The following is a 26,100-nucleotide window of genomic DNA, read 5'->3' on the forward strand; positions in this document are numbered from 1 at the left end:
AAAAGGAGAGAAAACAACAACAAACAGACTAGGCCTATTTAAGACAGAAGGGGCGCCATGGCAACCGATTGCTATCTAATTGCGATGTTCCGCCCTTCAGTGTGCAGCGACGGTAACCACTAGCAACCGCAGCGGGAGAGAGACGATATTAGAAAAAGATCAGGGAGATTGTTTGAGTGGAGGTCAAAGAATGAGAGAGAGAGAGAGAGAGAGAGAGAGAGAGAGAGAGAGAGAGAGAGAGAGAGAGAGAGAGAGAGAGAGAGAGAGAGAGAGAGACAATGGTTAAACGGCAACAAGAGGAACAGAAATAGACAAACAGTGACAGGAAAAGAAGTTGGAAGAAGTTCACTTTGCAGATAAATAAAAAAATCAACAATCGGCGTCAACATCTCTCAGCATCTATAGAAGCATTCTGTAAATGCCGTCATTTAACCGGTTGTCTCGCCTCAGCTCTACCGCAGCAGCTCCCTCTTATACTTAAAAGCTCTGCCGACCTGCGAGAAGAAGAAACCGGCCTGAACTTGCTGCCGTCTTGTTGCCCTCCTTCCACAAGTACAGGTTTGCACAAGGACCCAAAGTGAGAGGTTAGAGAGGCAAAGGGGAGGTGGGAGAGTCCCCGCTGGGTCCGGGTGGGGAGGACAAACAGCTGACAGACCCGGCTGCCTCAGCTGGATTTCCCGGCACACTCCTGGACTCTCCTCCTCTCCACATGTTTGTTCTGCAGCTGGTTGCTGAGGCAGCACTATCGTTAAATTACATCATCCGCTGACATTGTGTACCAGCTCGGTAACAGAAACTGTTTCTCTCCTGATGGTGTCATCATGTTTTTCTATGTGGATGAAAAAAGACACTTGTTTTCAGCGAAAAGCACCAAATGTCACATTGAAATACAAAAGACAATAATAACATTCAAAGTGGGTGTGATTTGCAGCAGAGTTTATTGTTATCCAATCCTTCATTCTGTTGAGTTCTTCCTTCTTGTCTTTGTGTTCCTTCAGGCCGGAGGCTCTCAGGTGATCTTCACCAACCCTCTGGAGATAGTGAAGATCCGTCTGCAGGTGGCAGGAGAGATCACCACGGGGCCAAGGGTCGGGGCCCTGTCCGTCATCAGGGACCTCGGCTTCTTTGGACTTTACAAGGTGGGAAACATTGTTCAGGTCACGTAAAGATCATCACACACACAAAGCAGCTGGGGCAGTGTTGTAATATGCGCTGCCTGTTTGACCCTATGTCTGATCTAGACTCGTCAAATTACATGGTATTCCAGAATTTAAGTAATGAATATTTTTTTTAAACCCATATTCAATAAGACTGAATTTTAATGGAAAGTTCTACAGAGCTTATGATGCTGTTTGTTCAGCTGGATTTTAAATCAAACAATTTTATATAATATTTTTGACCTTTGTTCTTAGTCCGCTATATTTTCTGCTGTGCTTGAGATTTTTTGCTTACATCCTCTTGAAATCAGAGAGTAGAGTTATGTAATTGGGGCAATTCAGAGATGCACAAAATAAACTATTCCTGCAATTTTCTCTGTTGTAGAATTATAACTGTTTGGTCACAGAGGGAAAGGGACTCCATTCTCCCAAATGGAATACCGTATTTTATGTCATCACTTTGCTGTCACAGTCTCTTATAGACTGAAAGTGCCCCGAAAAATGTTTTGTCACTGCCACAACAGTTGCCGCCCATCGAGAATCCCAGAATCCCACTGGACACACACATGTTTTGGAGCTCAGTGTTCACTTTAGTTCAACTTTGGCCACTAACTGTTGTAGGATTCCCCTGTAGTGTGTGCACTGTCATGGCTCACACAGCTGCCCTTAGAAAACTACTGAACGGATTTCCAGGAAACTCGGTGAGTGGATAAAGTGGAGTTCACTTTCTTTAACACTGTGAGATTGGGTCACCATTTTCCTGGAGTTGACTGACCGTTAGATTTAACAGGACGGGTTGTGTGCGCTCTCTTTAGTTCTCTTCTAGTTCTGAGGGTCAAATATTTAAATTGCTAAATGAAATTTACACAGATTAGCCTTAGGATCCTATGTCAGGGGCTCTGATGTGTTATTGAAAATTATTAAACACTGGTTTAAATGGAAGAGCAGTATGTTGGCCTCAACACAGACAAACACACTTCTTCATGTGTTTCGGCCAATTTGAGAGCATTTTATTCGGGTCCCGGAAAACGAAATACTACTACTACTAATAATTATTATAATAATTATTATAATAGCCATTCACCCATTCACACACATTCATTCAGTGCATCTATGTGCAGTACATTCTCTACATCAAGCACACACTGCCTGAAGAGACATGAGGAGGAAATTGCGGTTCAGTGTTTTGCCTCAGGACAATTTGCAACACGGACTGATCTAATCACAGACTTTCTGGTTAGTGGACAACCAGCTCTGAATCCTGAGCCAGAACCGACGAAATCAGTGCAGTTTCTTATTAGTTTGGAGAGAGAGCTCCTAAGAGAGAGGGCAGCTTTGGAGAAGGCTCTCTCACCCCTGGACTGCTGCTTGATGTATCCAGTCACAGACAGGGTTTTAAAAATGTACTCTCAGCAGTTAAAATATAAGATTGTGAAATTACAGTGAAAGGATATTGAACATTGAACAAAATAATGATTGAAGAAATTAACCCTGTACTCTGGAGAGCCCCAGTCTTTTTGTTTATTCTATATAACAATAAATTCAAGTTACATTAATCAGCATATCAAATCTAGATGTCCAGTATCCATTCTATTGTATTTTTATCAACTTTACAACACTCCATTATTTCTCATTGCTGTTGTGACTAAATGTGATTTATTTTGTAACTATTGCACAATTAAACATATTACCTTACCCCACATCAGCCATCATTTAAATCAACAGTTCCACGTGGTCTTCTCTTCAAGAACGAGAAAAGGCACAATTTATGCTAAAAGCTGTATTTAACCTTAATTGCCATAATTGGTATTTTTCAATGGCACAGGGCTAAAAATTACAGTGCACTGTTTGAACATATTAGGCCTGTGTGATATAATGCACCGACACATAGTAAAGCAAGCGTGAAAGATTACAGTGTCACACTGATATGGCAATATTGTTGTGTTGTCGCGTTTTTAAAGCCTATTTCCTGTATTTTCATAATAATTTCCTTCATAAATATTATGACTCCTAACGTCGGTCTGTTTTTACCAGTGCGATGCACAGCCACAGTGTTTAGAAAAAGTATTTGTACCACTTAAGACCGAAGAGCTGTACGAATCAGTGGCTAACACTAATATTAGCGGCTTAACGGGCTAGACATCAGCCCTCAGGGTGAAACCGAGCACGTCTAATTAAATTACAAAAATAAGTGTTGATGGAACTTGGCAGGAGAGATGCTGCTCCGATTGTAAACACAATCAACTGTGAAAATGTCACACTCGTACCTGCGGCTGTGTTAATTTGACCCGTTTTGCTTTAAGTTAGTTGATGACACTTGTTTTGTCAAATTTCCAAGGAGCAAAAAGTTTTTCAAATCCTCAGGACTTCAATTTGAATAGTCTGTTTATTGATGTTGACATCGAACACTTGTCGATTGATGTTTTTTCCTGGTGCATCTGTGTGGGTTGTGTTGACGTGGCCACTGGTCAGCACAGACCAATGTAAAGCTCCTGCTTCTGTTAACGAGGCTGTAAAAGAATGTGGAGCCTCCTCTTGTCTCCGTCTACCTGCCTACCTGTTCCTGTGTCGGTGTGTTTGTGTGCTCACTCACAGCTATTTATGACTATGTAGGAGTTTGTGTCAGTGCGTGCACGCTCATGCACACGCTTCGTTGCAGTCATCTGCTGGTCTATGTGCAGAGAGGAGACAAAGTGCATTGAGAAAGCAGTAGCGGTGTTGGTGGTGGCGGGGAGGCGGGGAGGAGACGAGCTCCAGCCTGCAAGCCCCAGACGGGCTGGCTCCGGAGGGGCTGCACCCAGGCACAGAGCTGCCTTTGTCAGGGTAATTATCCTGACGCTCACCCTCTGCTGGTGGAGCTACCGGATGGTAGGGTGGCTAACGCACTAGCGCCACCATTCCTCGCAGGGTGGAAAATGTCATTGTACGAATATGGATCCAGATGATGTTTAAAAGTCAACGTACATGAAGGTCACTTGCATGTAGAAGTACACTGCAGATTCTGACTCAACAAAATAAATGCATCTTCCAAGACTCTATGGAGCTGCTCTGCAAGTGCCTTTAGTCTCAGTCGCTGGGATGCTTGCTTGTCTGTCCCACCTCGATAGAATCTCCAAGCTTTCAGCAGCTGCTCGGGCCCCAGTGAGCAGGAGGGACAGGCAGACAAGAAGTGCCAGTGGGGAGAGAGGGAGAGAGAGAGAGAGAGAGAGAGAGAGAGAGAGAGAGAGAGAGAGAGAGAGAAAGAGAGATAGCCCAGGTATCTGTCAATCCTCTCTCTATCTCTCTCTGTGTGTGTGTGTGTGTGTGTGTGTGTGTGTGTGTGTGTGTGTGTGTGTGTGTGTGTGTGTGTGTGTGTGTGTACACAGAGGAACCAAAGGATTATCCTTAGGAGTTAAATGAAGCCTGTCCAAAACGAGACCCTGCCCAGCTCATTAAACGCTTTCTGTTGACTGTAGTCGCTGTATCAAGACGGTGGCAGCACGCCAGCAGGCTTGAAATACAGCAGGAAACTCAATAGGCTTGATGATACAGTGTTGTTTACTGTGGCAGACGAGGAGCCATCTTCGTCAGCCAGTCTGTCTTCCCCTGCTTTTCACACTCTGTTCCTGTCTGCTTTGCTTTCGGAGCCGTCTCCTGTCCCTCTTCACCTGCTGCTGAGGACACACAGTGTTTGCTTATGGAGAGACTTATGTGATTTCTGTTGCATGTTCTGGCCAATACTTCATTCTGTTATATAAGATCCATCCAGCAGACTTTTGGAAATAGTTAATGGTTGAATATCTTGTTTCTGATGTCGATGTTTCGCATTCGAAAAATAAACAACTTCAGAGCCCAGAGCCAGAAGTCAAGGTTTTTAATCCCCCAAGCTCCATCACTGTTTCTCTGCTCTCCTTTCTGCTTATTTCCATCTGTGTTTTTGAGATTACACCTCTACAACAAATATAATGGCCTGAAATACCTCTGCTTCTCCGTCTCCAGGGTTCCAAGGCCTGTTTTCTGAGGGATATCCCCTTTTCGGCCATCTACTTCCCCTCTTACGCTCACATCAAGGCTTACCTCACCGAGGAGGACGGGAGGATAGGGCCAGCCAAGATGCTGTTTGCTGGAGCTCTGGCAGGTAAAAGGCTTTCATCTCCACTGCCTCTCCACGCGAGCTGGCAAAGGGACGGGCAAATTCATGCTGTCCTTAAAAAAAAGTGGTCAGAAAGCTCATACCTCCTCCCAGGCTACCACCCCACTTCACCATGTTAAAAGATTTCCTGGATTCGCCTGTTTACAAGTTCCACTTACAAACGTCATGGGCTTTTTCTTCTTACCCTAAACATTATGGAAATCAGTTCAGTCGTTTTTTTGTGTATGTATACACACAGTATATATGAACACATAATTGTGGGTACACACAATAATAATAAGAAATTGAAGCAGGGAGATTACTTACTGTAAAGCAAATATTCCTTGGTTTTTATTCTGGTAATCTTTAGTAAGTAAACACTACTAATTTCTGTATTGCAGGCTGTTCTATGCAGGGGGGCTATAGGAGCATGTACTAATTATAACTTGATTCTTGCAGGCAGCATCGAACCTGAAACAGTTTGAAATATTGATGGCTTTGTCAGATTAAGACAATAATATCAAATTGCACGATGAGTTCTCTTTGTCCATGAGGAAAATACATCCACTTGGGCTGTAACTGACTGTATGATATGGATCATGTTTTGCCTAAATGAAATACAATCTATGTTATTATAAAATGTGATGTTTCTACGATGAGTAACATTCATTTTTCTCCCTGAGAGTCACTGTCTCACTTGAAGTGGCACAGCACTCCCTGGACTCTCTGCAGTGTGGAAAATAGTTTTTAAATCTGTAGAAAAAAGAGCATCGATAATCAAACAGTATTAGAATGAGGAGAGAAAATGTAGCTGGTTATTTTAATATATCTCATGAAGCCAAGTGCAGTTGTTTTACAGGGCCATTCTCTGTAGCTTGTTTAGAGTCTATATAAATCCCATGTTTCATTTAAATAACTTTGCCTTGTAGAGTGTCCCCATGACCTTCTCTTGAAAATACTTTTTTTTAAATATATATCTGAAAATCCACATTGAGCCACAAAAGTCAGCTCCAGTCGCTGACACAATGTGCAGAGCCTCCAACTTAATGAAATGAAATCTTTGGCGCTGACAAGTTGTGTGCAAAGTCTGCAAAGCAGGTCCCCCTGTGCTTTCTCCTCAGACCTCCACACGCCTGCAGTAGCAGTGGCGGAGCCCGGAGTTTGAAAGCCAGGCAGCCTCTGACCGCAGGCTCCATGGCGGTAGCTGCTAATTAGAGCGCTGCTTGGTGATTGGGGACTGGGGGTTTTGGAGCTCCGCTGCAGGGAAGCGCCTCACATGCTTGCCAAGCAGGCCCTGCAGGGAGGCTTTCCAACCCTAATATATTGTACACGCACATACACACGCACGTCAAGAAAGCACACACCCCCGCGCAAACATGGTCGTGCATACTTTAAACATGTTCACACTGCATTCATGTATACAGTCCGATCTGTAGTCAGCTTTAGTTTAGTGCAGTGAGCGAGGAGACCCAAACATCCAAGGACTTAACAACTTTATCCTCTGCATGAAAACATGAGCCATCCAAAGCCAAGTCTTAATATTGGATTTATCCTTAAGAAAACACTTATATCAGCTCAATGCTCTCTGGCCAAGTTAAGAAGCTTTACAACATTTGCATGAAAGACTCAATATTTGTTTTGAGTCCTCCGAGATGTGTCAGCAGCACTCGCCTCTTGACGCAAAGGCGCACGGCACAACACGGAAAAACTCATAAATCCAGAGTCCCTCCTCCATTTGTACTCCGGTTCCTCACCACAGGACTGGCAGCCACGGCTCACGGACTCCGAGCAGAAAGGAGCCTCATGATTTCTTTATTTTTTTCGTTGCTGCGACACGTTTATCATCCCTCTGTCACGTATATATTTATCAGCGGTTGCAGCATTCTGGCAATTAGTCTTTTACAGGCAGCGCAGGAAATTGAATTACACGCTCAGTTTGCACAGCATTATTTAGCGAGGCATTACTCTGCTCTGTGAAGAACAGTGTTGGACATCTCCAAGTGGCGTTAGCTCTTTATTGTTGAATGTGAGTAGTGGAGGGAACTTTTGGGTTCTGAGGAAGACTGAAGAATGAATATAGATTTTTTTCTATTTTGCTCAACCCATTATTTAAACTAGATTAAAGTAATATTCTTATTCTATCTAACTACAAGTTAAACTTGATTAGTCAATTAACAGAAAATGAATCTGCAATTTCTTTTATGATCGTTCAAACATGACTTTTCAGTGTGTAGAATTTAGTTGCATCTCGTGGTGAAGTTGTATATTGCAGCTGAATACCCCTCACCTCCCCCTCCCCTACCAAACATGAGAGAGAACCTGAGGTAACCTTCAGTTGTCCAAAAACTCAAAAGGTGTTTTTAGTTTGTCCAGTTAGGGCAAAAAAACATGGCGGCCTCTGTATAGAGGGCCTGCTACAAAGTATTTAAATATAAAGGGCCCATTCTAGGGTAAAGAAAAATAACAATACGTATCATTTAAATGATTAAACACTACTGAAAACAACCTTAGTATTATTTTATATTCAATTTCTGCCAATAGATACCATTCACCTAAATCTTACACACGGGACCTTTAAAGGCACTTTTTCACCACCAGAGTTGCTATGGAGCAAAGTTTTTACAATTCAAAAGTGGGAACATGAAGGATGACTGGCTAGCATGCACACAGAGATTCTGATGTAGGGATATTGTCACCTAAAAAAAAAAACTAAATTCAGTCTGTTTCTGGATACATGGCATCTATAAATATAATCCCTCCTCTAATGTAGAAGCTGTTGTGCGCTGTACAGAATGTAAACCAAATTTATGATCCGTAGTGGGTTATATGAAGCAAAAGATTAAGAGGAGAAAATACTCTGCAGAATGATTTTTAGGGAAATACTCATAAATTCATCTAAGGAAAATACTTTGTCCTACATGTTCAGTGATGGAGGTTTGAGAATCCACTAACAACACAAAGTCCTAACACCAGTTATAAAGACAGAATTAATGGGTTTTAATGAAGCTCACCACTCGGCCATTATTCTGCAGTTCAAGTTTGCAATTTTCAATAACGTCAGAGTTTCTACATCTTCCGATCATTTGTTTCCTATAATAGTTCTGCTCGACCTGTCCCCGTCTCCTCCTGTCTCCCCGGCTCAGTTCAGGGCAGGTGGTCAGTCTCCTCTGGGTGCAACCTAGCGCTGAGTTGATCAGGCTCAGGCTGAATAGCTCGTTTTGCCGTTACAAATACCGAGAAGTCAGTGCAAATTGTCAAGAGGGCAGTTGATGGTAATGACCAAGCCATCAATGATTGAGCACATTCATGGCTGAAGTGGCTGGAGTGTGTGTGTGTTAGTGTGTGTGTGTGTGTTAGTGTGTGTGTGTGTGGTGGCGTGGGGTCGGGGGTGGGGGTTTAGCCAGCCCGTCACTTTCGGTGGTACGTGTGGCACAGTGTGCGTTGCCGTCATTACCGTCCATTGTCTGGCCCCTTTCAAACAGCTGTAAGAAGGGTGGGAGAGGGAGGAGAGGCAGAAAAAAGGAAGCGATTAAATAATGGCCTTGCTGGTGATATGGATTGGTTGATGGTGAACTGATGGAAATTGGCCCCCACTTGTGTACAGTGTGCGTATGCAGCCGGCTTGCAGCAAGACGGTCAAGCTGGAAGATTAGGTGTTTTAAAAGAGGGAACAAAGAACGGTAAAACCACTCTATCAGACGCTGTTAGGACGATGTGCAAGATCTCAGCCAGTCGCTGATGGCTGCTTCACACAAATCATCTCATTTGGTTGGGGCTGATTTTAAATATGTGCTCTATTTAGAATCAAACACAAAAAAGAAAACACGTGACTCAACCAGCTCTCTTATTTTTGTTTCTTTCCAGGCATGCCCGCGGCCTCTCTGGTGACCCCAGCCGACGTGATCAAGACCAGGCTACAGGTGGCGGCGCGTGCCGGTCAGACCTCCTACAGCGGCCTGGTGGACTGCTTTTGGAAGATCCTCCGGGAAGAGGGGCCCCGCGCTTTCTGGAAAGGAGCTGGAGGTAGAGTCGTGAAGTCAAAAAGAAGAGCGGTAGTGAATGGGACTTAAAGTTTTAGTTCCAGATTTTCTCACTAAAATCTCATTACATAATTTTTTGGGTCGAGGCGCAAAAAATGACAGAATTACTTAAAGCATTAATGAGAAATATAATTTTCCTCAATCATTAACATTTACTCACAAAATGAAACTTAACAAGCTGCAGTGACCGGTTTGGTCCAGGTTTCATCTCTCAGGATACAGGTTGACCTGAACTGCAGAACCTGTAAAGGGCTGCTACAAGTATTTTTTTTTAAAGTTTCTAAAAGAAGAAAATATTTTAACTGTATATTTATGGGTAATATTCTTATAAAAAGATGCAAGGATTAAACATCACTCAAAGATAAAGCTAAGTTTTTAACCAGGATTACGGGAAACAGATTTCCACAAAATTTAGTCAAAGTCTATAGAAAAACATCATACTTTGTACCTGGTGTTTGTGGTTTGGTTTTATTTTATTGTTTATAGTGTTAAGTTGCATTAGTTTTTAAATGAGTAATAAATGTTGGTGCTTTATCATCCCATGTAAGAGTGAGGAACTATCCATCATCCATCCGACAGTCCATCCTGTAAGGGTCTAATCATATACATATTAATGTTTCTTATAATACCATTATTATGGTTATTGAAATAACCAGCTTAATCATTATTCATCTGGTAACCTTATTAAATGTAAATACTCTAAATGAGGAAAATAGTTTTATATAAATAATTCCGTATTTAAATATATTTAGTTTAGTTGAAGAGCCTTCTGATTTAATCTGTCCACTTGTGACACTGAGTCCTCGATCATGTACTTGTGTAGATTACGATGTGAACTTGACTCCAGTCGTCTCTCACTTGCTCCGGCAGCTCGAGTGTGTCGCTCCTCGCCTCAGTTCGGAGTGACCCTGGTGACCTACGAGCTCCTGCAGCGCTGGCTCTACATGGACTTCGGCGGACAGTGAGTGTCTCTCTCTGCTTCATGTTCATCAGTTCATCTGGTTATTAAACCTCCTTGAGCAGCGGGGTTCGTCTCTGCGGTCGCTGGCTGCTCTCGGTGCGTGGCCTCCCCCTCCTCTCTTTCTCTCCGGGAGAAAAAGAAATGCCACGTGACCAAAAATAATTTCCGAGCACATGAGCTGAAATTTGGGTTTTTAGCGCCCCGTGATCAGGGCCGACAGCTCCCATTCTACTTGTACATGTGCTCTCGCCACTTCTGGGACTGAAACAAGCTCCTTCTCCTCCTGGAAATAGGTCACTCTCAGGGATAATTCTCTGGTTCTCTCCAGTTTAAGAGGAGCGGTGGGGGAACAAGAGGCGGAACAGTTCCCAAAAAATGACAAAAGAAATTGCTCCTACTAACAGACAGCTGGGCTGCACACGCATGTACAGGCTGGACGGCTCATTGCTTTTACATGAAATTGCCTTTTTCTCCCAGAAGCCTCGGAGTGAAACCAAATCAACTGCAGATCCTGTGAATATTCAGTGCAGCAGTTTGGGGCGACTTCATGTATCCGTGACATGTTGGCTGAGGATCAGAACATTCAGAGAATTCACTTCAGCTCGAAGGGACAAATCTTCTACTTTTGATTTTCTATTAAGACGTTTATTTAATGGGATCAATGTCATGTGAGATTTAATAATAACGACAATAAAACTCCTGTCTGTGCACACTCACTTTCGCCTGTTGGGTTCCAGTTACCTCTTGAACGTATGTTGTTGGAACAGTTTTTGCTCATTGCCTGTTTCACTGTTCCCCTGGCTTCTTCCTCCGCACCCCTCTACCCCTCCTCCCCACTCCCCACCGCAGAAAGCCGGCTGGCCTGGAGCCCACCCCGAAGTCTCGGATCAGCCTGCCGGCGCCCAACCCTGACCACATCGGAGGCTTCAGGTTGGCCGTGGCCACGTTCGCTGGCATTGAGAGCAAGTTTGGACTTCATCTCCCACGCTACACGGTGGAGGCGGCAGCGGCAGCAGCCCCTGCAAACGCCCCTTGAGTTTTCTCACTGTCAGTCAATGAGTGGAGGGGGGAGTGAAAGAGAGGGTTCACATATTTGGTTCATAGTATTTCAAGTTACTAATTTAAAGTTATTTATCGTTTTCTCAGAAAATATATATTTAAATTGATAGATGTTAAATATACTGTATATATATAGTTTAAATATAACTTAACTGCTTTGGACCAGTGTTTCCATAACTACAGACAGTTGCAGCTTTTTCCAGTGTCTTCCTATTGTTGCTTTCTACACAAAAGCACATGCCTCATACGATCACATAGCTAAATACATATTCAATCATACATGTGGCACTCAAGAGACATATTTTCATATCTATACGGCTCCTCTGGTCCTGAGTTGCACATTTGATCGAATGTATCTTGAAGAATTTGACCAAAAAGTACTTGAATGTAAAGACAGTGTAATGTACACAATGTTTACTGTTGTGAGACGTTTGGTTTCAGGTCTAAACGTGTACAGATGTGTAAATATCAGAGAGAGAGAGAGAGAGAGAGAGAGCTGGCACCAACTGCACCTCTGGAGTGTGTCAGGAGTATCTCAAACTGTGCAGAGAAAGTAGAGTTACATATGGTGAGTAATAATAAACGTGCCTTACTCTACGTATGGCAGCAACATGTGAGTAAAAACAAACTTATATTAGTAAACTGAACATGTGCCAGAGTTTTCATTCACGTTGTTTGAGCTGTAGACTGTTTCTAAAGATGGACGACATGATGGCACCCAAAAGTGAAGCCAAAGTGCCTTGATCGCCCCCTTTTGGCTGGTTCCAGTATGTGTCATAAACCCTGCTTCCTCCAGTTAGTGGATGAGACAAGATGGGCAGAATCCAAATGACACCATCGCTGCAAGATGGCGTTCGCACCAGGGACCATTTTGGCTTCATTTCTGGATAGTGGGAGGAGGTGGAGATATGTTTGTTCATATTCATGATTAGAAAGAAAGACATGAGTACTTCAGCTTTGCTTTAATGGTGAACATTCACAGCGAGCACTCTGCGCTACAACACACTGCACCTTTTGTCGACCGTCACAGTTCATGAAAGAATTCACATCCCAATCAGAACAGAAGAGAAAAAAAGTGCTCGAACGACACGCGATTCTGTTTTCTGACACAAAGCAGCCACAACGTGTGAAAACGCCTCCACGCTAACTCCGTACTCACGCGTCTGGAATATTTCAGGAATGTGTCGCATGCAGGCTCGATACAGAGAGAGAGAGAGAGAGAGAGAGAGAGAGAGAGAGAGAGAGAGAGAGAGAGAGAGAGAGAGGAACAACGGAACGTGAACGTGACATTTTGTAAACAATACATGACTAGTCTATGGACCCTGCTTTATTTTAGTGCAAAGCGTCGTTACAGTACACACATCTCCGTAAGGCTATAAGACGGCCACTTGGTGAATACTGCAGGCTCATCGGCCGCAAGCCACAAGTCACATTGAGTCGTCAAACGAATAAATAAGTGTGGAGATCAACAGTTTACCCTTTAGACAGTTTGCATTTACAGGAGAGCAAATGCAACAATACAGCGGACGGGAACAGGAACACAAAGGTGGAGGAACATGAAAAAACTTAGTGAGAAGCACATGCTACAGTGACACCAAGAGAAGCACACCGGGTCTCTGATTGGCTGCGCTCTGGTCTGAGGCCTCTCCTACGAATCCAGCTCCATAGGACCCTCCTCCTCGCCGTCCGCCCGGTTGGCACGGATCTCCATCAGGGTGCGGGCGAAGCGGCCCCAGTCGTCTGGGTGGGCCACGGATAGCTGGAGGAAGCAGTACAGGGACAGAGGTGAGTGGCATCAAGCACTGGATGATTGTTTGGTTATAGAACCACTGTCACTGCTTGATGTCACAGCAGAGACTCACCACTGAAGATGCGGTTTTGTTTGTTTGTTTAGCAGCAAGATTTCACAACAACTAGAGGAAGGATTCCCACAAAACTGGAAGGGTGCAGAACGGATCAGGGAGGAATTTAGGTTTGGATCTGGATCAGGGGAAGGATCCAGGATTTTTTCTCTTAAAGACGCAAGATGTTATTCAACATCCTCTTCGTTTCCCAGGGAATCATTTATGGATGTTTATAAAATAAAATATTTGCTTCTTGTGAATTTTGTGCCTTTGTAGTTATTCAGTCTGTTTATCAGCAGGGTAACGCAAAGACTATATCGATATGAAACTTAGTAGAAAGATGGGACATTGCTAGGGACAAGGGACCGGATCAAGGAATACTTTTTTTTAACATTTAGTTTCTGACATTTCAGATTTTCCAGATATAATTTTGGGATCTTGATGAAAGAAATCCGGCATATTTAGGGGACACCCAAAGAGAAGAACTAAGTGAATGTCATGTGCAATTTGGTGCAGATCAAAATAAAGGTCTGGCTCTATTGAATTTTTAATTCTCAAGGGGACTGCTGGGTCACGTTCTAGTTATTAATGTCACAGGAGACAATGATATGATATCAACAATAATGTGAGGGCTGAACAAGACTCAACTCCTCCCACAATGCAATGTGTTCAGGCAACAAACTCATGCAAGGGCAAATTCCATGTCGACGATTTCGTAAACTTTAACAACAGAGAAAGTAGTTGACGCTATGATCATTTCCCAGACTTGTAAAGTGGAACTGCTTAGTATCATTAACTTCTGTGCAGAGTTTGGCATCAGTGGTGAGACACCATCATCCCTGGAGCCGAGCTGCTAGCGAGGCTGAGCAGTCTGAGCCCGGCGCTAATGAAGGACTCGTCAGACCGAGCGTCGTGGCTCTAAGTGGCTCTCGCTGGAGCCGAGCACTATGGGAGTCAGAGGGAGTGGGACAGAAGCCGCGGCCGCCACCCAGGCTGTCTGCAACCGCTCTGCACGGCCGGGCTGTAATTAAACAGGAACCAGGAGGGGAGGCAGCCATTTTGAACCTCCCACTCCCCTCCAGCCCCCCACGGAGCTGGGCCGACCGCAGCAGGGGGCTCTGCCAGAACATGGTCTGCACGGGGCCTGAGCGACGTCAGCACCAGCAGCGTTTGAACAGACCAGAGGCTCCGACTGGAAACCAACGCTGCAGGTCCGGAACCTTTTCATGTCATCAGACGACCCTGATCTGAAGCAAAGGTCTAATCAAAACATCCCCGCTCCCACCTCATAAATTACCTAAATCTAATATGTACTGAGTAAATAACACTGAAATAGAGGTATGTATTTTTCAATTTTCCTGGATGGAATTGGAGGCATCTCTTTTTCTTTTTTCTCTCGCACACGCGGTTCCTAGTTTTAGCTCGGTAGCGGGGGTTAGCAGTGGAGAAAATACCCCCATCACCACCGCCACAAACACACGCCCTCTTTTGGAGCCATAAAACCTTTCAACCCCGCTTCACTTCTGACTCTCCGCTACCATCCACCCAGCGTGGAGGCCACCGGCTCAGCTGAGCCTCGCTCCAAGAAGCTAAAATTAGCCGAGCGGCTAGGCCGACGCTCCCCTCACATGGGGATCCTAACCAGAGCCCTCCGACCATGAGAGAGCGTAACGGGCTCCGGGCAGGGAGGTTGGCCGCCTTTGTGGTGATGGCAAAGTCATGTGGAGGCCGTTTTACTGAGAGAGAGAAAAAAGAAATCCCATACGTCCATGGCAGTGCTGTCAGTTGGGTAAACATACAGGCCGACAAGACCTAAAACGGTTGGTTGTGGTGCATGTGGAGGTTTTGCAGTTAAAAATGCACTTATTTCTACTCTTTCAGTTCACGTGGTTCCACAAACGCAGTCGACCACATATACATGAAAACACTTAAGTACAGTTCGTGTTATGTAAACTGCAGGAATTTATAAAACCTGATTCAGTCACTGTAACGTACATGATTTCTCTATTTGCTGCATGTTTCTCATACAACTTTATTTTGGTAAAATCCGGAGAAGGGGAGGAGAAATCCAATTTCAGCGACTAAGATATTTCAACCTACTTAAGTATAAACTACAATAAATGTGATCTCTGCAGTTCACTCATACTCGTGCACCCAGGATTTAAAATCCCAAACCTTGAGAACCAGAGAATAAATATTCATGTTTAATTGTGAGTTCAGCCTTATTTTAAATGTCCGACTTATTATTCTGTAATGATTAATCTGTACCTTAAAGCAAGGAGCGCTTACCCTGATTTTTTTTGGATGCCATATCAACATTCTGCTCAGAGACATAGGTATGTTTCTGCTTTACGGTGCTCATGGTTATCATCATCATCATCATCATCATCATCATCTTTTTCTGTACCTCTCCAGTATCGTAGATCCACACTCGTCCCTCTGAGTCGCCCACAGCCACCTCCTTCCCTCCTGAGGCCCAGCGGACCCTGTTGAGGGCCGACGCCCCTTCAATGGTCACGCTAGCTGTTGGTACCTGGTTCAACAAACAACAAATATCTCAAGCAAAACATGTCAAGGACAAAACTGCACAATATACATGAGCGTGTTGAAAACTGGGAAGTTTGTAAGAAACTGCAATGAACCTTAATCACTTTTACTCCTGCTTCAGATTGATTGACAGATGATCAACATGGAGCAGGTGATCGTGAGAAATGTACATCGATTTTTTTAATATATTATATGCTTGAATCATCTCAATGTGGTGGGGGCCTTAAATACTGTGCTATTTCAATATCAACATTAAGTATTGAGTAGTTATTACATTTTATAAGTATAATCTTTCTTCACTTTCACAAGCTGCACCACACTGTGTAACTTAAGTAAATAAGTGTCGACACCGTGTGAATCTTTCTGAAGAACCTTCATCAAAGCGATGTCGGCTCATGTCTGCCTCCTGCAGGCAGCCATTGTGCTGGCTGTAGTTTTCTCTTCTTGTTTACAGCTGCTCGTCCAGTATGTTTGGTACTTTAGATTTTATTTATGATCTCTGCCGTTTGCCAAGAGTGAATGAGTGAATTTGTGGGCTAGTTTCCAAACAGTTGCATCTAAAAACAACAAACCTCCCCAAAGCAAAATGCACTGGAAAAAAAACCCATAAACACTTTCATGTCTCAGTCCCAGTGACTTTTTACTTAATGACCTAAATGTTGTTTAAACTATTCTCCTTTAAGTTTGTTGGAATGCGATTCTATTACAGTGTAACTGACAGAACAAATTTACGACCTAAAAAGGGGGCAGATGTCAAACAAACATGGCCGTCAAATTCACAACTTCTCCTTCAACGCGCGACTATATTTACTGAATGGAACATAATAACTGGCTTGGTGTTTGCTGTTGTGGCCGAGCCCCGGTGCTCTGTTCAGTAAACAGCGGCGCTCGTGTTGCACCTTGAAAAACCTAAAACCATCTGCAGCGTTTCCATAAACTGTTCCTGACATGTGGCAGGCGAGTCTGACACATGTCACCAGTGGAGACAGAGGCCCTGGCATCAGCTCGCCTCACACGCCGAGCTCCTGCGTATTTAAAGCAGCGCTAACCACAGACTGGCTGCCATTAGTCTGCTAGCTTCCACTGCTCCGCTCCAATGGATCCCTACTGTATGTGTATTGGCTGTGCTTGTGTGTGTGTGTGTGTGTGTGTTATCGTGAGTGTGTGTTGGTGGAAATGAGAACCAGGCGCGCCGCACTGCTCCGTTAATGTCATTACGACTGTGTGTTTTTAATATGATGTCAACAATGGAAGTCTGTTGCTATTAGACTGCCTGTGTGTGACTGGATGTGTGTTTATGTTTATGTGTGTGCGTGTGCGTTTGGTACATCCGTTTGTGCGTGTGTGTATGTTTCTCATAAAGCGCATTGTTAGCCGAGTTAGGCCGTGGATAATGAACTCTTCCTCTGTCAGTGAAAAGGCTGCTGTTGAGGGAACCATGGGAAAATTGCCATCTGTGGCGCAGAGGGACGACCCAGCGCTGGTGATGGGATCAGCGACTGAGCGCGACGGGGTTAAAACAAGAAGAAAAGAGATTAGAGGAGACAATGGAAGTGATTTCACCCTGAAAATCTCCGCTGATCAATTTGTGTACAGTGCGAAGGGGGGGCCGAGCGAGAGCAGAAGAGCCTCTGTGAGAGAGGGAGGAGAACATGTAGAGATGCAGACGTGTGTTAGGGCTGGAGACACCTTTGGATGTTGTCTCCATGGAAACCAAGAGCGGAGGGGGATGGAGGATGCTTTTATCTCTTCTTTTACCTGAGTGATCAAAGGTCCGGAACCTCCTCCTCCTCTTCTTCTTCCTCCTCGAGAGTTGGAGTAAAGTGTCGTTCACGGACTCACGGCTGAATCTTTACTGAAATGCAACTTTTCCTCTTAAAGGAACAGTTGGAAATTTGGAGATGTTCATTATATCTGCTCTCTTGCTGAGAGTCGAGAGTTGACTGAGTCCACATTCATCTTCCTGTGGTTGCATTAGAAGGCGCTTAGCTTAGCTTAGCTTAGCTTAAAGACTGGAAATAAGGGGGAAAGCTAGCAAGATTTGTCTTATGTTCTTTAATTAACAGAGTCGTGGTCCTGCTTGTTAAAATAAAAAATAAAATACTAGACAGAAACTTTTCCTTTCACTCCATTTAGATCAGAGAAATAAGTTTCAAGACTCAATTCAAGTTTTTGATTTACTCATCTCTCCTGATTTACTCATCTCAAATATGAAGCTAATGCTTTAAATCAATACACTACATAAGGAGACATGATTTTTAGAAGTTAAATCAAAGACTTAAACCTGTCTAATAGTGGACAGCGTGAATCCGTGTTTGCTTGAATAAACCAGTCCTCACAAAAAAGGTTTTATTTATCTTGAATAAAATCCCCCGTTTCCTTGTTGTTTGTTGGTTTGTAGGTTTGACGCAGTTTATGCAAACACTACAGGACAAATTTAAACAAAACTTAGTGGAGGAATGCAGTATGGGTCAGTAGAAAACACATTCATTTACATTTGTATAATATTGTTAGATAGGGTGGCTACATGGTTCATGTATCTGATCTCAGATAAAGCTGCCTTCTCTGAGTGTTGATGTGTTTATTTACTGTTTAACATCCTCCACACAAACTGAAGAAGACGATGATCTGTTATTTACTGCCCATAAAGGCTCTCATCTTAAAATAAATGTTGCCCCACAGCTCTGAGGTTCTCAACCTCTGTCCTGAACTTTCTCATTTGATTATTTCCTTCTCCAGCCTGGGACTGTGGACTGAGGGCTGGGGCTCGTGGTCTCCTGCACATCTGTGCGCTTCACTGATGGGACACAGTGAGGGAGGGACGTCGGGCCGGGGGGAGGTGGGAGGGGGGGTCCTGAGGTTGCCTGAACGTTGGACAGAGGTTGCAGGAATGTTCGCAGGATTGGCTGGGAGCCGGGATGAGGAGATGTCACAGAGCGTGATTTAAAGCGAGGTCTGTGGGAAACGCCCACAGGGAATCTTGAATATCGTGTGTGTGTGTGTGTGTGTGTAGGAAGGGATGTGGAAGGGTTGGCGGCGGGGGGTGGGGCTAATGGGAGGGTGTTTGGTTGTGCGGTTCGGGGCTGAGGCCAATGAACAGGCCCTGAGGACACCAAACACACACACACAAAAACAAAACACTCATAATGACCAATATCCAACCACAGGTACACATACACACACACACACACACACACACACACACACACATACACCTACCTCAGTGTCATTGTTGAGGTTCCACAGGTCCAAGCGACCCATGCCATCCACGGCGGCGAAGAGGGCGGGGTGCACAGGTGACCACATGACATCATACACGTAGTCTGCGTTGTCCTCAAACGAGTACAGGGGCTTGTTTTGCTGAAACAGAGAAAAAAGAAGTTATAATCTGTGTAAGATAACAAGCAGTGGAGAGAAAAATAGAGAGAATTGAGGATTACAGTAGGTGACACAGTAGAAAGAAAAGAAAGACAGAGAGCGAGAGAGGGAAGGAGAGAGAAGGAAGGAATGGAGCGAGGGAGTGAGCGAGCTTCAGACAGAGTGGCGCTGCCTCAGCCTTGGGGCCTGTCTGGGTGCAGAGCCTAATTAAAAAGCCTCGCACATTCACACAGCGCCATAAAACCGCTGGGAGAGATGAAAGGGAGGGCCCCTCCACAAGGTGTACTGTAACCTCAACACAACAGCTGTCTGAGAGAGGGAGAGAGGGAGAGAGGGAGGGATGGGAAGAGATGGGAAACGGGAGGAAAAGGAGGGGTGGACAATGGACACGGAGGAAGGGGCTCTGTGCGTGTGTGTGTGTGTGTGTGCATCCCCATCCCTCAGACTTGCTGTTAGGATTCCACAGGCTCACTAACTGCATTCCTGACAGGTAGAGAGGGAGGGGCGGAGGACAGGAGACAGGTTGGCTGGAAAAGCAAATGAAGGAATGTCTCTCTCTGTCTTTTTTTCCTCCTTCACCTTTGCTCTTTCGCTCCGCAGTTGTTCTGAAGGTCTGAGAGACCTGCAGATAGGTAGTGCTACACACACACACGCACACACACACAGACACACACTGTACACCCACACAAAAAGAGCCGAGCCAATTTCAAGCCTCGATTCAACCTGTTCTCCAGCTGACGAGGTGACACCAGTGGTCATTTTTCTCTGCTCTAATGTCTCTGCATTCGATCAGTTCAGTGATCTCTGTTTATTCCCCCCCCCCCCACACACACACACACACACACTTCACTCTCCCCTTGTTTTAGTCCCATTCCAGTTTGACCTCGCTCCTCTGACTCCACAGTGTTTCACGTCAACTTGTTATCCCTTAAACAGGCTTTTATTTTGATAGTCTAACTTCATTCTGTGTGTCATTACGAGCTATAGATGTGAAATGCTTCAGTGCTCAGTTTTAAGTCAAATAATAGATACGGTAGGAGTTCTGATAAGATGAATAACCTCCTCTTCCTTTCCACCGACTGCTCAAAATGTAAACTACTGTTTTACTGTCATCTGTCCATAATCTACCGTCCTTAAATGACGTGATTTAGGTAAATAATCCGCAGCAACAAGTCTTAAAGTTAATCTCAAAATGAAGCAGTTTAATCCTTGTGGCGCCGCGTGTGAAGAAACTGCTTGTAATTATCTTCCCTGTGCTGAGAAGCCGGCGATTTTCGGACTCGTTTGAACTGGAAACCATTGCTGATGCACAAGAAACTGGTCGTCACCATCAGAGTAGGATGGCGACAGGACAACATGACGTTTGATTGGTCCGCCACGTCTCACGGTCGGTGAAGTGTTCATTCTCAGGATATTGATGCAAAGAAACTTTTAATTATAAACTATACAATCTATAAATTACAATCCAGCACTGGAGTGATGCACAGTTACTTCGATACTGTACATAGGTACATTCTTCATGTATCTGTACTTAATTTGATTTATTTTCATATACTTTACACATATATCAGCGAATATATGAACTTTCTACTCCATTACATTTTACAAATGTAATCAATAACAAGAAGGGAATTGATCCACTCAGCCAATCAGAGCGGGCAGGAAACATTAGACATAATAGAGACTGTGCTATTCTTATATAAAATTAAACAGTAAGCACAGTTAATAATTAGATTAGATTAGATTCAACTTTATTGTCATTAGGCAGCACAAGTACTTACACAACGAAATGCAGTTTAGCATCTAACCAGAAGTGCAAAAGTGCAGAGTATTGTGCATATTTAAAGTGGAAATGTAAATAAATAAGATACGTACAGTAAGCAATATATATTGAATATATCAGTATTAAGAGGTACTGTATGATATAAGAACGATGAATACACTATGAGCAAAATAAATATAGAAATATATATAAATATGAATACACTATAGGCAAGATAATACAGTAGTAAAAAAATAACAGTCTAATGCAAATGTTCAAATGTTCAGTGGTTGGAGGAGGGTGTGTGGCAGCCTATTTCCTAATGTACTGCATTAGGAAATAGGCAATACTTGGTAAATACTTTTACTTTTAATACTGTAAGTAAATCTAAAAGCAAACACTTTTACTCAAGTAGAAAAGTGTATTTGTACTTTTACTTAATTAAAAGGTTTCAAATCCAGTGCAACAATCTTTAACACATATGTTTTTGCTCTGTCTAAATTCCAAACGTTACAGAGGTTGTGAGTGTGAAAGAAAATCTCTCATCACTTGTTTTTCCAGAAGGTTCCAAACCAGCTCTCGTGTGCAGGAGCAGCAGGAGCAGCAGGAGTGGAACCGGCTCAGCTGCACGTGCGTCACAGACACTAGCTTGGTAGCAGATTGAATCACCACACACTGTGAGGACTGAGACTCCTAGAATTAGAATTTGTGATAAAACGTTTCTGAAGCTGTGACTCACAAACACACCTCTTTCCCAAAAGGCTCTACACACGCTCGTCTGAAATGATTATCCACGCTCATAAACAATCACCTGAGCCGACGGTGACGCAGCCATTCAATTAACTCAAGTGAGGAATGATTATGCTTCGTCCAATCACTTCGCAGACGCTTGGTTCTGAGGGTCAAGAGAGCGAGACGGTTCGAGTTCTGCACAATTACGAGCCCCCCCCACTCCCAGCTGTCAGGACGTCTTCACACTCTGGCTGACTCCAAATGTTTTTACTAACCACAGTATTTGCAGCGCTGAGTGTAAAAACATCAGCAGACTTCTGTGCGACGGCCTTTTTGAACTGCGGGGGCAAACGTTTGTGTGTGAATCCACAGCGAGCGTGTGTGTGTGTGTGTGTGTGTGTGTGTTACAGCAGTTGGGGATCGCTGTGATTGGTGGGTTGAGGGCAAACCTCGAGGGAATCTTAGGTAAGCAACGGCAGCTTGCTCGAGGTGTACGTGAGGCGTGTGCGGTGTGTCTGTGTTTACACACACACACGCACATACTGTACATACACGCAGGTATTCCGCCCGGCCACATACAAACATGGGTTACGTGGGATAAGAGACAGACACATTCCTGCGGTGCCCCTCAAAGGAAAGGGAATTCCCAGATCCTGAATAATAACACGCTCCTCTAATGAAAATCCACAGAAATGTTTTAATATGTGTCACGGGACCCTTCGCACATGACTTATGGAGCAACTGCCTGCAGAGCAAAGGCAGAAAATCCATCTCTGCTGCCTGTCACAGCCAAGTATGAAAACTGTACAGTGTCCAGTGGCAGCTTTTCTCTCACCACTGGCCCACTTGGCCACTAGATCAGAAAACCTTGTTTGTTTCCACGAGTCCGGCAGCAGGAAGGTGAAAATTACTCTTTATTTTCCCGCAATTTCATCATTTAATAATCACAACAAGCCTGAATTTCAACACTGAGGTTTAAAATGACACCTGAATCTTTCTCTTACATTGTAAGACATTAGCCACATTTTTACATCATCAAACTATTTATTTAGTTGTTGGTGATTTCTGTCTTTCTTGAACAGTGTGGCTGTCCACAAATTTGGCAGGGATTGGAACATTAAATCAAACGCACCCTTCCAGGCTCTCGACAAGTAAGTAAATGACAATTCAAACATCAATTCTCCTGATTTCTCTACATCCTTCCTCCTTCTTTCATCAATCTCTAGTTCTCTGCTTTATAAACACAATCATGTTTTTAACTCCGTTCATGACTTGAATGGAACAACCACGTGTCTCACATGATCCTTATCCTAATATCCTTATCCAAATGTTTCTATTCTCTATCACTCACTGACTGGAGATGGACTGTTTGGTTTGTGTTGCCACTTAAATGCAGCCACATTGGAATTCATTGCATCTGTTTTTAAAGAATAAATGTGAGTGGACGAGGTCAAACCAAACCAGCCAGAGGGAGAAGACCCACTGTCAGAGTCCAACCCACTGAGTGTACCTGCAGGAAGCCCAACTATGCTAGTATGTGAACACAAACACACAAAATACCCATTAGTAAATTAATCTAATGGCTTCACAGAACTTATATTATTTTTTATTTTTGTATTAAATCCTGTTTATGTCTGATTCATTCTTTTGAAGTAACAGACATTTATTCCTACTTTTACTGTGAAGACAAAATTAACTATGTTGGACATTTTTATCCTGAGGTCGACCTCAGAGGCAAACCTTCCTCCCATGAAACAAAGACATCCAGTCTACGTATTGACAGTAAACTTGTTTTTCTACCATCTATAAAACTCCAGCTCTTTATTAGTTCTGTCTTTCTGATGGAAGAGCCTGAGACTAAACTGCCTGACAGGTTTAACTCAGGTTAAATGAACCAGTGATCCACAACGATGTGGTTTGCAGCAAAGAGTTCAGCTTGTCACTGACTCAGTGTCAGAGCTGTTTAGTCTGATGCTCTGAGTCAGGGGATTTACACAATTTCAACACAACAAACACACAATGTGTTGTAACCTCTTTATTTGGTCGTCTGTTATTTAGCGAGTTTACGCAAAAACTACTGGACCAACCTAGGAAGGTGAAGTTTGTTAGGATCTGGATCAGAGGGAGACCCCAGGAATTAAGTTTCACTTCCTTTCACATTGAGGAATAAGACTGTTTAAGGATGATTCAAGGATCTTGATGAAAACAATTTGGCATGTTTAGGGGACTGCTAATTGTGAGTCTGTGTAATTTGGTGCAATTCCACATAAAAATCTGGATCTAAAGAAATGAAATGTGCTTTCATAAAAGGACTGTTGGTCCTTTGTGGAGTTATGAACTCTACTGTGTGCCTTCTAGTTTGCTATGGGATCACTTCATTGCCCACACGCACTCACACGCACACACACACAATATCCATATACCCAGTAATAGAACTCACCAACAAAATTTCGACACACAGAGTCACACACGTAGTTAGAGACTGATTTTTAAAAAGTTGCTCACCTGCTGTACTCAGCTTCATCCCCCTAAGTCCACAATCAACCCCCCACACATCCTCTCTTTCACTCACACACAAACACACACACACACACACACACACGCACACACACACACACGCACACAAACATAATACCTTGGTGCTCCAGAGTTTGACAGTCCAGTCGAATGATGATGTGATGAAGAGGTGGGAGAAGTCCACCGTGCCCACTGCGCCGTGACAGCTGACGCCCGTCACTGGCCCCTGGTGGCCCTCGAACATCTCACAGATACCTGCCTTACTATGGAGGGACGACACCAGTGTAAAACTCACCACTTAATCATTATCCTTATCAAAATGAAAGGGTTTGTGGGCCAATAGAAAAACACATCTTTGACAGCACATACATTTAGTTTGATTGAGTTAAAATGATTGACTCTTTAAATTAAATACATTTTCTTTAAAACAAGCAAAACATTCTGTCAAGTGAAACCAGTTAATCTGAGTCCAAATGTTTCAGTGCAAAGCAAAATCCACACAGTTATATAATTGCTTTAGAAAAACCTCAACGTGCCTCGGCTCCGTTGATCTTAATTTTAATGTCATACTGTAACTCTAGATCATGAAAATTAACAAAAGGAAATAAAGACTTAAAGCACCAGTAAACACTCACTATACAAATATATGTGTGACTCTGTTTGAGTGCACGTGTTCCTGTGTGTGTGTGTGTGTGTGTGTGTGTGTGTGTGTGTGTGTGTGTGTGTGTGTGTGTGTGTGTGTGTGTGCACCAACCTGCCGTGTCTGGATGCAGTGTAAACTGTGCCCTCCTCACTCCCCACCACGTAGTTGTTAACGTCTCCCGTGGGGAAGGCCATGCCTGTCACCGCCACCGGTTTGGATTTATTGTACACCAGTTCCATGGTCTCCTACACAAACACACACACACACACACACACACACATGCATCAACAATTAGAGCAAATACTGTACATGTGGAATTGCAGGTATGATTTATCAGTTTATCAGTCTATCAGACTTTTATGATAATTACAGGGATAGTTCTTATGTTTGAAGAATCGTTCACCATTGACTTCAATTAATTTGGATTTGACTGCAACGCTGTTAGACCCTGAAACTCCTAAAGTGTTGTGTGGACTCAAACACGTCCCCCACCCCTCCATCGGCATAGGGGTGAGTAGATACTGTGTGAGTGGACGGTGGGTTGTGTTGTGTTGTGTTTCGTTGTGTGTACCTGCGGCTGCGACAACATGTCCAGACTCCAGGAGCACATCCTGCCGTCCGTGGACACTGTGATCAGGTTGTTGGCATTCTGGGTGCCGACCACGTTTATGCAGTACACCGGGTGCTACACAAACACACGTGAGCACACACACAAACAGATACGCACATTGATGATATGAATGGGAACTTGTGGCATCGCTCCTGTAATTTAAACGTCATCTGACTCACATATGATTACAACAGTTCTCTCCTGAAACGCTTCCATCCTCCGATCACATTCCTAATTATCAGTTTGATTAGAGGCATAAACATCCCATACATTATGTTTCTTGCGAAAATATATATTTTGATGATTCCAGGCTGTCAGGAAAATAAAATAAAATACATGACGTCATTGGTAAATGGACACCTCACATGCCACTGTGCAGTCGTCCTTTCAAATGACTGCACGTCTGGGACACGCACCGTTGTCCACATCCACAGGAGTGTGTGAAACCATTATGTCATTACTGGGTAGTAATTGATTTGTGTACTGGGCTGAACAAAGAATCCATTCAGTAATCAGGGCCATGTTAGCTGTCTGGACTCACTGAGAGAGGAGAGGACGAGCCCGGCAGCCTCATTACTGTCCATAGACACTTTAAACCTACAGCATGCAGAGTGTGTGTGTGTGTGTGTGTGTGTGTGTGAGAGAGTGTGTGTGTGTGTGTGTGTGTGTGTGTGTGTGTGTGTGTGTGTGTGTGTGTGTGTGTGTGTGTGTGTGTGTGTGTGTGTGTGTGTGTGTGTGT

The 26,100-nt window shown here is 43.8% G+C and overlaps 2 protein-coding genes across 2 annotated transcripts in view; one reads left to right on the forward strand and one right to left on the reverse strand.

The window, feature by feature from the left end:
* The window catches only part of LOC128461843 (electrogenic aspartate/glutamate antiporter SLC25A13, mitochondrial), a 45,370-nt gene extending 34,065 nt beyond the window's left edge, over window positions 1–11,305 (forward strand). Inside the window, exons 13-17 of the mRNA XM_053446979.1 lie at window positions 999–1,139; window positions 5,136–5,274; window positions 9,133–9,291; window positions 10,179–10,269; window positions 11,119–11,305. Coding sequence (XP_053302954.1) covers window positions 999–1,139; window positions 5,136–5,274; window positions 9,133–9,291; window positions 10,179–10,269; window positions 11,119–11,305 — 717 coding nt within the window. The remainder of the gene's footprint in view (window positions 1–998; window positions 1,140–5,135; window positions 5,275–9,132; window positions 9,292–10,178; window positions 10,270–11,118) is intronic.
* Window positions 11,306–12,976: 1,671 nt separating this feature from the next.
* Window positions 12,977–26,100, reverse strand: part of LOC128462158 (cytoplasmic dynein 1 intermediate chain 1) — a 56,688-nt gene continuing 43,564 nt past the window's right edge. Inside the window, exons 13-18 of the mRNA XM_053447458.1 lie at window positions 25,323–25,436; window positions 24,863–24,996; window positions 24,227–24,371; window positions 18,939–19,079; window positions 15,580–15,705; window positions 12,977–13,087 (exon numbers count right to left, since the gene is read on the reverse strand). Of these exons, the coding sequence (XP_053303433.1) occupies window positions 12,977–13,087; window positions 15,580–15,705; window positions 18,939–19,079; window positions 24,227–24,371; window positions 24,863–24,996; window positions 25,323–25,436 (771 nt within the window). The remainder of the gene's footprint in view (window positions 13,088–15,579; window positions 15,706–18,938; window positions 19,080–24,226; window positions 24,372–24,862; window positions 24,997–25,322; window positions 25,437–26,100) is intronic.

This window comes from Pleuronectes platessa, chromosome 18 (genome assembly GCF_947347685.1).
Source record: "Pleuronectes platessa chromosome 18, fPlePla1.1, whole genome shotgun sequence".
NCBI lineage: Eukaryota > Metazoa > Chordata > Actinopteri > Pleuronectiformes > Pleuronectidae > Pleuronectes > Pleuronectes platessa.